This window comes from Marmota monax, unplaced genomic scaffold, assembly GCF_021218885.2.
Source record: "Marmota monax isolate L192 unplaced genomic scaffold, Marmota_monax_Labrador192_F-V1.1 WCK01_AAM20220418_F8-fsc00119, whole genome shotgun sequence".
In the NCBI taxonomy this organism is placed as follows: Eukaryota; Metazoa; Chordata; class Mammalia; order Rodentia; family Sciuridae; genus Marmota; species Marmota monax.
The window spans coordinates 3,885,743-3,898,282 of NW_026694771.1; the positions used below are offsets into that span (position 1 = coordinate 3,885,743).

Here is a 12,540-nt window from a genome sequence, read left to right on the forward strand (position 1 = left end):
GGAACAACATGAAGGTCGAAAAACAAGCAGATATTTAAAAGAATATTAAAACGAATCCCAATTACACCAAACCTTTAGGTGAAGGGAAAGCCTTCCTGGGGGCTGGCTCAGCCTGTAAGTTTGACCTTCCAGGCTTCCTGCCCTACACAGCACTGTCAGTTTTAATAAGCTGTAAGCTCTTAGCTACAAGCAAGACTAATCAAACTGCAGAGAGCAGGCTGTTCCTAATCAGAAAGGTACAGGCTAATCATTTAACTGTGGTGTCTCAGTGAGCTTTCTCCAAGCTGCTTCTCCAGAAAAAACATCCCTGATAAGATAACTGCTTTACCCTCCAGCCTTGACCCTCTGATGGTCTTGGGAATTTTTATTAAAATGCTCTAATTATACAAGAATTTGGCTTAAAATTGTTTTAGAAAAATATTTCCCCTGAATGCCAGCAATAAAATATTTCTCCTTCAAGATATATGGGAAATTGCAGACTTCCATTACTGGAGATCATTTGAACTAATGAAAGCCCCCAAACACTTCAGGGTGCAGTTAGTCCCAAACTTGGATGAGGAGTTGGGGACATGACATGGCAACCCCTACTGAGCATCTATAGGTGCCAGCATGGTAACATGGCCTACACTTGCTAGTACGTGCTATTCCTCATTGGTTTATTCCTCTCTATTCAATCCTAACCCTTCAACCTAGGAGCAAGTCAAAACAAGAATCTATTTAGTGCAATGGTCAACGGTTGAGTTTTACTCAGATGGAGCTACAATCTAAACTGGGGGCTGAGTATCTGGCTAAAAAAGGAACAACATGTAATTTGCCTTCAGGCAAATTACTCAACTTTCCTAAAATTTCTGGTAGATCATCAGGAAGGCTACTCTACCTTCCTGAAACTCAAATTTTAACCTCAATATAGTAATACCAGTACCTCACAGTGAGGCTTTAAAGGTCAGTGAGATTCATATGGAATGCATTTACTAAGTTGCTTGGGTACAATAAAATCTCCCAAGATTGTGATTATTATTTTTTTAAATTATGCACTATCATGGTCTTATGGCCTCTGATAATATAAATATAGAGATAAGGAAATCTTCAAAACACTTATCATTTAATAATAGTTCTTCTTTGGATTCTGCATTTAGCATGAAAGTTCTTAGAGAAAAAATATTTTTCCAGTGAGAAATCTCTAGAACATTTCTGGTACCATGGAAATTTAATATTTTGTCTTAATAGACTCACTACCACTTACAGAAAGCAATACACAGTGAATTTTTTAAGTTAAAAATGTTTATTAGATATTGCCTTTAATAGATTTACTACATTAAAGGACAGAAACATTTTTTGAAATGTGCTAATAAGAAAAAGACCCAGGAAACTGAATAATGTTGAACAGAATTTTCAGTATTTTGGACATAAATAAAACTCGTAACTTTTATATGGACTCTGGGATATTTACTGATAATCCTTCAACAATGGGTTTGGCATTGAACAAGAAATATGAACACATAAATAAGTATAATACAATAATTCCAAGAGAATTAGAAACTCTGTTGTCCATAAGTGTCCTTTGCCATTCACCAAGAAGTTACATCACTAAAAAGAAAAACATATAGATGGGTTCCCAACACATAAAAATACAAGAATCACATAATAACTACAAACAACATTCAGTAATGCCCATTAAAATTTAAAAACCAGAAAAACATAAGAGGGTAAAACAATGCATTTGTTACCCCTTCCAAAAAAAGTCTTTTTGGTTTGGTTATTGTTATTTTACAAAAATGACTATATACGTGTATTTGTATTCCTTATAAAAATTGACAAATATAGAAAAGCACAAAATAAAATAAAAATAACCAGTCATATCAACAAAAATATTACTCCTCTTCTGATAAGAACAAAATCATACAATCAGAGAGGACCAAGGAAGGACCCCCCCAGGATCTCTGATGCTAATTCACCAACAACTCCAAAATTGATAGGCAGAACTTCATTTTAGTGCTAAATATCTATTCTATTGCCTGTCTCCTGGTACTGCTGTATTTTGTTAAAGTCAGGTCAATAGTGATGAATAAGCAAGGATGAAAAGTATGTTTAGTACTCTAATCTAAAACTTTGTTTCTCAAGGAAAAAAAAATGTTTTCTTGGACATCATGCATGCAAGGCAAGTGTTCTAACCCTGAACTGTATCCCCAGCTTTTTTTCACTTTTAATTTTGAAACAAGGTCTTACTAAGCTGCCCAGGCTGGTCTCTAACTTGGAATCTTCCTGCTTTCAGTCTTCTGAGTAGCTAAGATTATAGATGGGCTTGGCATTGAACAAGAAGTATGAACACATAGATGTACACTACCATGCCTGGTTGTTCCTCAAATTTTAAAGCTAGAAGATTCTTAGAAGCTCATATCCACTATGCCTGTCCCTGTTTATTCATGAGGTAACAGGCACAGAGGCCTAACTCGTTTTCCTAGGCAACACAGCTAAGTAGGACTAAAACTGATCTTCTAATTGCCCACCAGGCTTCATCCAAGGGGACAAACTAGAAATGAATCTTCACAAGTGACAGGACTATAGTCATTTCATGATTAGGATTTTTATGAACCTGAAGGGTGGAGTATAGTGGATCTGTATGACCAGTCGAAAGCAGCTAGGTACACTTTTGGATCCTACGGGCAAGAACAGTGGTTCTAGGAAGACAAATAGACCCAATGGCCAAATGAAGGAGAATGACTTGGGTCAAAGTTCGTAGGAGCATTGGTTAAGCCCCATGTTCCAGGGCAGAGGCAAACATGGTTAAGTCACAAGAGCCCTTTCGGAGTGACTGTATTACCACGGCAGTATGGAAGGTAAAAGTATCCAAAAGAGCTCCCCAACTATGAGGATCAAAATTAAGAAAACCCCAATCAACAGACATGTGTCCACAGAGGTTATGCTACTCATGCACAGTCATCTCCATCTCAGTGTTCCCAGAATCTCATCCTCCTCTTCGAGGGTATCTTCTCACCTCTGGTTTTTTACTAAATGAGTCTCTACCTACTAATAGAATTGGCCTAGAAATTTTACAGATGATGGTTCAATCCTTTTGGATCAATCTAGGCCATTTAAGTCTTTAGAAGACATCTTTTCACCCTCATGTGGGCAGTTTGGGACAGACATTCTTTATTTTGACAGATTTTATTCCAGATTTAAATGCTTTAAACTACGACTATTTCTTCTTTTCTTCTTTCCATGTTATAACCGTGATACAAGCTCAGTGCAGAGGCAGATTTGTATTGCCAATTCTTAACATGCTTGCCTGCGGATGAGTTCTTTCAACTGTGCCAGTCTGTCACTTTTTAGTGCTTCCCGGATGGATTGGAAAAATCCAAAGTAGTGTTCAAAATTGTGCATCATTAGCAGGACCCCAGCCAGCAGCTCATTGGTCACCAGTAGATGGTGGATGTATGCACGAGTGTGATTTTTACAGGAATAACAGGAACACCCTCTTACCAGTGGGTTAAAGTCCTCTTGATACCTGCAAAAGGAAGCCACAGTGACATTCTAGAAAGTGAAGAATATAAGAAAGCCACAACCTAGACTATCTGTTTTGCTGGTAAAGTTACCAATCGTTAATAACACGCCTGGCAAATGTTTAGTGCTAGGCACCTCCATAAGATGGCAATGTGGATAAAAGTTAACAAAGAATGCAATGAATCACGGAGACTCAGGAGTTTTCCTCTAATGGATGCAATCTTCAAGGCTGGTGGCTAAAAAATCCACATGGTCACTCACTCATGTTGAGCACTGAAAAGTCAAACAAGGTTAGGAAATGCTGGTCTGGAGAATGACACTTCTCGCCCCTTGCCATCAAAAAACATGGCATAGCCTTCTACTTCCATAGCTGTTGTAGTTTACAAAGCATTTTCACACACACTGTCTTATTTAATCTGCATCTACTCTCTGAGATAGCTGTTTTTATTGTCATTCTACAGATGAAGACTACTGTTGGGATTTATAGGACTCTGGGCCTACCCAGAGTGAGTTCTGGCTCCACAACTCACTTGGGAAAGTCACTTAACATTAATCTGTGCCTTTGTTTCTCATCCTTGAACCAAAGTTATTATACCTCAGAATTGTTGAGAGGATTAAATGAGTTAAGAGAGCTGAAAGGGTTGAACTCTGCTGGGCACATTCTAAGTACTATACAGCTTTTACCTTTTATCAGCTATTAAAGAGAAGCTAAATGACTTGACCAATGTCTTATATTTAAAAGCAGTGCTAGAATTTGTCTCCAAGTCTCCAAAACTTCAAGTCTAGCACTGGTAATAAGCATACTACAATTTCCAATTACATCTACAAGAAAAAGGGAATTTTAGTAGTACTGTAACCATTTATATTTTAAAATACAAAAATATTTTAAAAACAGAAATTAATCTCCTTGGGTATCTTTCACAAAGTTAAATGAGTTAGTTTTTACTATTTCAGACCTACATCAAGAAGCCCCAACAAAATATAAACTAAGATTTTCATGTTCTTTCTTAAACTCCCAAGTCTCTAGTATTACTAGACTGACATAAGTAAGTCAGAATCCCTAGAATGTCCCTTCACAGAAACCAACAAATCCTCATCCTGAAGGGAATGCACCAAACTCACAGAAACACCCCTCTCTGGTACTGAGGATTATCACTTTTGATCAAATGAGGAGTTACAGTGTATCTTAGTTCATTCTTTATTGAGGCAAATGTTTTATTTAAGATTTATAAGTGCACATAACCAAGACAACTTGAGTTCCTTACAAGTTATAAACTTTGTTTTATCTTGAAATCCAATTTCACTCCATCATTATTTAAAGTACTTGGAAGGAATAAAAGACACCAAACAAATGGATTTGGTCTAATCTTTTGACAGCCTTTCTAAAGCAATTGTTATCTAGCCTCTATTTTTTGACAAGATAAAGTACACAAATTCATCTGCAGAAAAAAGTTTTTCTGGAACCAAATTTGAGAAGGCCTAAGTAATATCCAACTATAAATATTTTATGAAGTCATAAACTGAAAAAGGAACAGTTACATAAACTTTTAAAACAGACGAAAATTAAAAAGTTAGAAATCAAAATTCAAACTTCAAAAAATTTTTACCTTTTTTCCTTCAGATTAATTTCAAATGATGTCATTTCTTGGTTGCAATCAGTTGTTTTAATTTTCTCTATTTGATCCACAGATTTGATTTCTTCTTGTGTCCCATTCTGTTGTAATACTGAAGGACAAACCAACAGAAAGTCTTGAATGAAGATTAGATAAAGAGTAGCCATTGGAAGAATTTTATTTTAGTTATTATTTCATGCCCTGTGACCCTGTAATTCCACTCTTGAAATTTATCCTAAGGAAATCACACAAGAAAGAAAAATAGCAGTATACTCCCAGATGATCACTGACCTATTATCTACCGTATTGAAACAATTTGAGATATTCAACAATGTCTAAGCAAACTATGGTTTTAGGTATGTAACATATAACCCTACTATCAAGGAATGATTTTAACTAACACTTGATATGTATGTATGTGCTGGGGTTTTTCCTTAGCCTCATCTCAAGTGTACACGCAAATAAAAACAGGGCTTTGTATTGGTCTATATGGTCTATATTTCAAGTAGATTATACAATATTAATTGGCAAAAACTTTAATGTACAACATACTTACACAAACACTACACACAAATATGATTAATAAAACTATTTCAGTTTTCCTAATCATGAAGGAATGTGGCTTTCTCTAGCCAAAAAGGAACTTGCTCCTTCCGGAGACACAGAACTCAGTGTCAGCCTCTTGTAGAGCTTTGCATATATTTATGGTACTGGAAGTCTAAGTTATCTCTGTCCTGGAAGTAATTTAGTTTGTAAATGAAGTCATGAAAATGTATAAAGTGTTAATGGTATGCCTATTCACATATATCATGCTCTGGTCTGTCTAAAAGAACAGTAAAATTGACCTCCTATATATAAGAACTTGATCAACCTAATTTATTTTGTATCTAGAAGTAATCTGATTTAGATTAATATCGAAGTTGCTTTATAAAAGTGTGACATCTTCTGAATGAAATTTAATCACTTGTAGGAAATAAAGGGAACATTTAAAGAATTCTGGGGTCCTATTCAAAGTTAAGGTTGGCTGTGGTCAAGGAAGAGTTCAGAGGAAAGCAGAGAAAGGAAAATGAAAAGGAAAGACCATCTCCAAAGCCAGAGGGGGATGGGGCAGCACAACTGCTTCAAGAGACCCCCAGCCACAGGCTGTGTCCGGTTCCTTTTCCACTGCCAAGTGAGTGTTAGAATCCAAAACTGCTTGCCTTGACTTCTGAATAACTAAACAATAAAAGAAAAATGGCAGTGCTTCAAAGCAATATTAACAGAGGAAAACAGCTTTCTCATCTCAGTGTGTAAAAAAACTCCAAAAAGCTAAATGCAACACCAGGATCAGACGATGGTAAGGCTCCCTGTAATTTAATTGCATGGGGTTTACAAAAATGGGGCTTGCAAAAAGCAAAGAACTCTTTTGTGGGGGCTCGGGGGCGGGGGGGGGACGACAAATTAACTTTTACCAAGCAGTTCAAAGGTTTTCAAAATTTTCTTAGATTTTTATCACAATTTATTCTGAATGTTCTTTTTTCAGCTTAACAGAAAAGGTCTTGTTTTTTACTCACTACAATATCAATAACCCACAATTGAAGAGTTACATGTATAGTTTTAAGTACCTAGTTTTGTATGCCAAAATGCCAGGGCATATAGATAACACACAAAGATGGTGTTTTATAAAAGACTGGTTTGACGTGTACATATTTCTGACTGGTGACTCAGGCCAAAAATCAATAGGAAATAGAAGAAACTTCCTTAAGACAGAGATGAACTTCAGAAGACCTACATGTCTCTTCAGGATTCGGCTGGTAATCAAAGCTGAAAGCCAGTGCACATCCTCGCTCTGTCACTAGATAAGGGAAAAAACTCTCAAATAAGTCCACTCCTCTTTCGATACACTCGAGCACTTCATCTGGCCGGCTAACACCACAAATGAGCCTGTGAAAATGACAATAAGAACAGTGACATGAGGACAATGCCCAGAATGACATCAAGAGTCTTTCTGATGAAAAGGGCATTAAAAGCAATAATAACAAAAGACAGCAATCAGGGTTGGAGTGGTTGGCAGCAGATAGCAACCAGAGCTTAGGGCTTTGAAGGAAGAGAGAGATGAGCTTACATCCCAGCTCTACCGTTTATTTAACTGCTGTGTTATTTTGGGCAGGATTTTAACATCTCTGAGTTAAGAGCAATAACATATTCCTCCACAAAATCACTGTGAGGATTAATAAGATATTTGGAAAAGCATACAGTATACAGTATAGTTCCTGACTCTATAGAAAAACTCAATAATGGTTGGTTTCTCTTTCCCTTCTCATCCTTTCTGAACAACCTCCCTGGTCTTGGGTGAACTTTATAGCTCGTCTATATACTATAGAGATTTTTTTTTTTTTAAAGAGTGCAAAGCCATATAATTTCTTTCTCCTTCAAATTATTAACTGAATTTTTCTTATAATTATTTTTCATAATTGGTTCAGTAAAGATATTTTATCTATCATATTCAACATAGCTTCATATATACAGTGACTCTTGCTCTTAGAATTTGAACTCTGGCCACAAGATCTAAGAATCTAATTGGTTTTCTTTTTATTTTCTCTGTTAACAGAAAGTTTGCACCGTAGAATGAAATGGTGTTTTCTGAGGGACTGGATAAGGCATTTGGAGAGTATTAATAATTTTCAGGCAGGTTTTGCCACTAAAACAAAATGGTAGAGATGCATTTGATCAGGCTGGCTGATTGAAACTATTTTTTATGTTTGTTTTTCTACTGATAGCCCATTTTTCATGAACTGGAAGAGAAGAGCTTACATATTCTCTGATTTCTAAAAGAAGTTCAAAAAAAGGCTTATGTAATATTAAACAAGCAGAAACCTTAAATATATGCCAGTTTTCCTGACTACAGTTTCCTTCAAATAATGTAGTGTTTTAGAACTCCTCTCCAACTGAAGCTGGCATTTCTACATGCTGATAGAAAGAAAAACAATCCCAGCTTTCAAATTCAGTAACAGACATCTGTGAGCACTTAACACAAAAAAGTCCAGAAAATGACTAGGAATACTAGTGCTGAGTTGTTATCTGAACCAGAATGAACAAGGACAGGGGTGCAATGAATGCAAGAGGATGAGGATAAACACTGGGGCAAAAGCTGGGTGGGAAAACCCTTTTCTGCATAGTCTTTACACAAATGTGCAAAAATTCATTAACCTGTATCCAATCATTTGTGCATTTTATTGCATGTTATACCTGAATTTTAAAAAAAGTAATAAAATGACATATTCTATATACTATTCAATAGCCCTCAAGGAATACCAGGCAGCACCCCATAATCAAACTTCATATATATATATATATATATATATATATGCAGGAAAAAAAGCATGATTATACACACCAAGTGAAATAAAAGACTACAAAGTCTTTTTTTTCAACTGACAGATAAAATTGTATGTATTTGTCATATACAACATGTTTTGAAGTGTGTGTGTGTGTGTGTGTATTATGAAATGGTTAAATCTAGCTAATTAATGAATGCATTATCCCATCTAATTATCACTTTTATGGTGAGAACACTTAACATCCATTCACATTGCCTTTTTCAAGAATACAATTTATCATCATTAACCACGGTCATCATAAGGTACCTTAAACTTATCCCTCCTGTACAATTATATATCCTTTGACCAACATCCTCCTAACCCACCCACCCAAGTCATTTATAAACACTATTCTACTCTATACTGTGACATAACTTTTTTAGGTTCCACATATGAGTGAAATTGCGCAGCACTGGTCTTTTTGCGCTTTGGTTATTTCACTTAACATAATGACCTCCAGGTTTACCTGGTGTTTTGTTTGTTTGTTTGTTTTCCTCTTTTAAGAAAGAAAGAGCTAAAATTTAGGAAGTCTAAGGTGACATGAGCTGTTTTCAGAAACTTCCAATTTGTAGCTTTGAATCTTGTAGATCATCTTTGCTCATGAGTACATAGCAAATCCTGCAAGTATGGAAACATGAGAACCAATCCCACTTATGTTGCCAATTCCCTGAACTTCAAAAAATGACACTACTCACTACCTATCTCAAATCTAAAACTTCTTATTAGTAGAGCCTCAATGCATTAGGCATCCAAGATCTGTCCTCAACTTTCCTTGATTTAAACCAGAATTCCGCATGACTCTACACCTGTCCTCAAGTAACAAGCTAGAATGAACAAAAACAATATTTATACTTGGCACAAGAATGTGAGGAAACAGTATAACACTTGCCCTCACTTATGGGGATCAATACAGTAATTCACAGGGCAATCATCCTCTGTTCTACATTCTGAAATCAAGGCAGGCTAAGCTTGATGAAAACTTCCCTCACAGTCTGCTGAGAAAAGGACAGAAAGGACATAATCAAAACATCAGAAGGCATACTCATACACAGACTGTATCATACACAACTGGCCAGCACTCCTTTCTTGTATCCCTTGAGGTTGGCCCGCATCCCAACTGAACACTAGCCTCGGTTTGTCCTCCGGGAGCTCTGCAGTGACAGACGACAGCAAGTGCAGTCTAGTCTCCAGGGTTGCTGGATTCCCATAGAAGCCATCCAGAAGGAAGCCTCCAACAGGCCGCTTGGCTGTCTCTCGTGCTGACCTCAACCTCTCCTCCATCACGTCTCCACCTTCAATCACTCCAATGATGATACTTTTCTGAAGGATCTGAGGTAAGAAAAGGATTGATGCTCTTAACCATTTTCAGTAAGACTCTTTTTTACATGAACCTTACATGGTCCAATGGACAGAAGAGATCACAACAAAATTACCGCAGATGAAACATCAAAGGAAGGTGATGCTCCCCAACAATCTCCAGAAACACTCTGTGCAAAACACAAAATAGGTAAGAAAAGACTGAGGAAACAGGGGCAATCAACAGGAATCAGTATGTCCTAACTTCGATTAAAACAAAACTAAACAAAATTCAGAAAAATCTGAATGCCCTATATGCATATGGAAAGCTACTAAGCTTCACAAGCAAGGAAATGCAAAGCGGAAACAATAAGATGCCATTTTTGCCAATCACAATAACAAAAAAGTTAAAACACAAATAACAGAGTGGAGGAAAAAGTGTAAGGGAAATGGCATGTAAACACCCTCTCATTTACCTTAGACTTTCACCAAAAAAGAGTAAAAATTAGTTCAGCTTTTTAGGAGGGCAAGTAGGTAACACCTATTAAAATATCAATATCCATCTTTGGATCCTAAAATTCCACTTCTAATGATCTGTCCTATAAATACATTCATTCATATGCATCAAGACATATTTACAAAGATATTTAGAATAATGAAAAACTGGAAACAACCTAAACATTCATCAGCAGAGCAAAAGCATAAACTATGACATATTCATAACATGGCTTCCTATAGTTATTTTAAAAAGAAAGAAGTAGATATACTAATTAAGTGCATGGACAGGAGTTTTAGAACTTTGTTGACCAAAACCAAATAAATTGTTGAACATGTAATCATATGCCCATAATACAGGCATGCATATCTATGCTTGTTGATTGGTTGGTTTGTTTTTGGTACTGCTGATTAGACCCAGAGTCTTTTTACCACTGAGCCACTTTCTATTTTTTATTTTAAGACAGGGTCTCACTAAGTTGCTTAGGGCCTTACTAAGTTGTTGAAGCTGGCCTTGACTTGTGATCTTCCTGCTCAGCCTCCCGATTCACTGGAATTACAGGCATGTGCCACTGCATCCGATTCTAGTATTCACTACATGTATACAACTCCAAAAATAACTGGCTCTCTGGTAAAAGAAAAGGATGGGGAGGAAGTCTGAAACACTGTAAAGAAGGAATTTCACCCCTTCATTTAAGCAGAAGGGAAAGAATCAGACTATTTTGGCTGCTGTGTGAAAAATAAAGATGAGTATGGCTAAGGAACGCGTAGGAGACAATTTAACTAACCTAAGTGAAACACAAGATGATCTGGACTAAGGCCCAGGCAGAGGAAGAAAGAGTACAAATAAAATTTGAAACTGCATCAGGAGGTAGGATCAATACAACCTGGTGAATTAGTTTTCTTAGTAGAGGATGAAGATGAATTCTAGAAAGACTACTGGCTCCTGTTTTGGAAATTCAGGGAGATGGTGCTAAAAGCAAAGACAGGGAATAATCTTAGAAAAATAGTGGAGGCTGAGGCACAATGATTATTCTGCTTTGTACACTCTAAATCTGAGGTATTAATGGGATGTGCAAACAGCAATTTCAATTCAACCACTGAATATATGAAGCTTAAGTTATATGAATATATTTGACACAAGTTAGGTCATCCAGACTAGAATGTTAGGCATTTGACTGACATCACTTTCCTCTCCTGTTTCTGTGGCAGACAGAGTTAACAGACAACTCTTCCTATGGCACTGGGCAAGGTGCTAAGCTCCATGGATGAAACCCATTTGCCATTCCTGACCTAGGGAATTTATGGAGAAAAAAGCAAGCTTGGGCTGGGGATGTGGCTCAAGCGGTAGCGTGCTCGCCTGGCATCCGTGCGTCCTGGGTTCGATCCTCAGCACGACATACAAAGATGTTGTGTCCGCCAAAAACTAAAAAATAAATATTAAAAAAATTCTCTCTCTCTTCTCTAATATTTCATGCACATTAAGCTTATTAGCCAAATTATATTTTTATTGCTAGCGTCAAAATAACCGTGTTCCTCAAAATGAGCTTATACCTGATTAGACCTGATTAAATATAATTTATAATATATATATGTATATATGTGTGTATATATATATATATATATATATATATATAAAATTTATATATATAAATAATTACTCCACATAAATGATCTTAAATATTGGAAGTCTCTTGTCTGATCACTATCTTTTGTTCCCTCACCTCCTCTGCTCTCCTAATAAATGCATCCTCTTCCAACTTCACCAAATTTGCTCTTGGGCTCCCTTATATACTGCTACAGTTTCATCTTCCTCACCATCATAATCATTCACTATCAGCAAACATTTACTGAGGTTTACCATGTGCCGGTCTTCTGCTACATGATGAAAATACAAAAACGACATAGAAATTGAGCTTAAAGAGGCCACAATTTAATAAAGGTAAATGCATAAGAAATCACTGGAATATAACTGGGGTTATAATACAACTACAAATTAAAGAGATATCAAAGGATGAATAGCACCTTCTGGAAAAAATCAGGAACCAGTTTCATAGAATGGATGAAGTAAGCCAATGGGAGAAAGTATGGGATTATGGCTGGAGATTAAAAAAATAAAAGATATAGTCCAGAAGAAAGTCTGTATACAAAGTCTGTATACAGGTGGCCCAAGAATAAAACAGGCAAATGCCATAAAGAATTGTAAATAATTCAGGAAGGTCAGAGTGCAGGCCACAGGAGAAAAGACCACAATGAGCCGAAAAGCAGGTGAAGGC

At 36.5% G+C, this 12,540-nt stretch overlaps 1 protein-coding gene across 2 annotated transcripts in view; it reads right to left on the bottom strand.

Annotated features, from left to right (window-relative positions):
* Positions 1–1,263: 1,263 nt before the first annotated feature.
* Positions 1,264–12,540, bottom strand: part of Qtrt2 (queuine tRNA-ribosyltransferase accessory subunit 2) — a 73,628-nt gene continuing 62,351 nt past the window's right edge. For both annotated transcript variants that reach the window (XM_046425189.2, XM_046425188.2), the window contains exons 6-9: positions 9,603–9,802; positions 6,886–7,037; positions 5,109–5,226; positions 1,264–3,505 (exon numbers count right to left, since the gene is read on the bottom strand). In XM_046425189.2, coding sequence (XP_046281145.1) covers positions 3,274–3,505; positions 5,109–5,226; positions 6,886–7,037; positions 9,603–9,802 — 702 coding nt within the window. In that variant the 3' untranslated portion in view covers positions 1,264–3,273. The remainder of the gene's footprint in view (positions 3,506–5,108; positions 5,227–6,885; positions 7,038–9,602; positions 9,803–12,540) is intronic.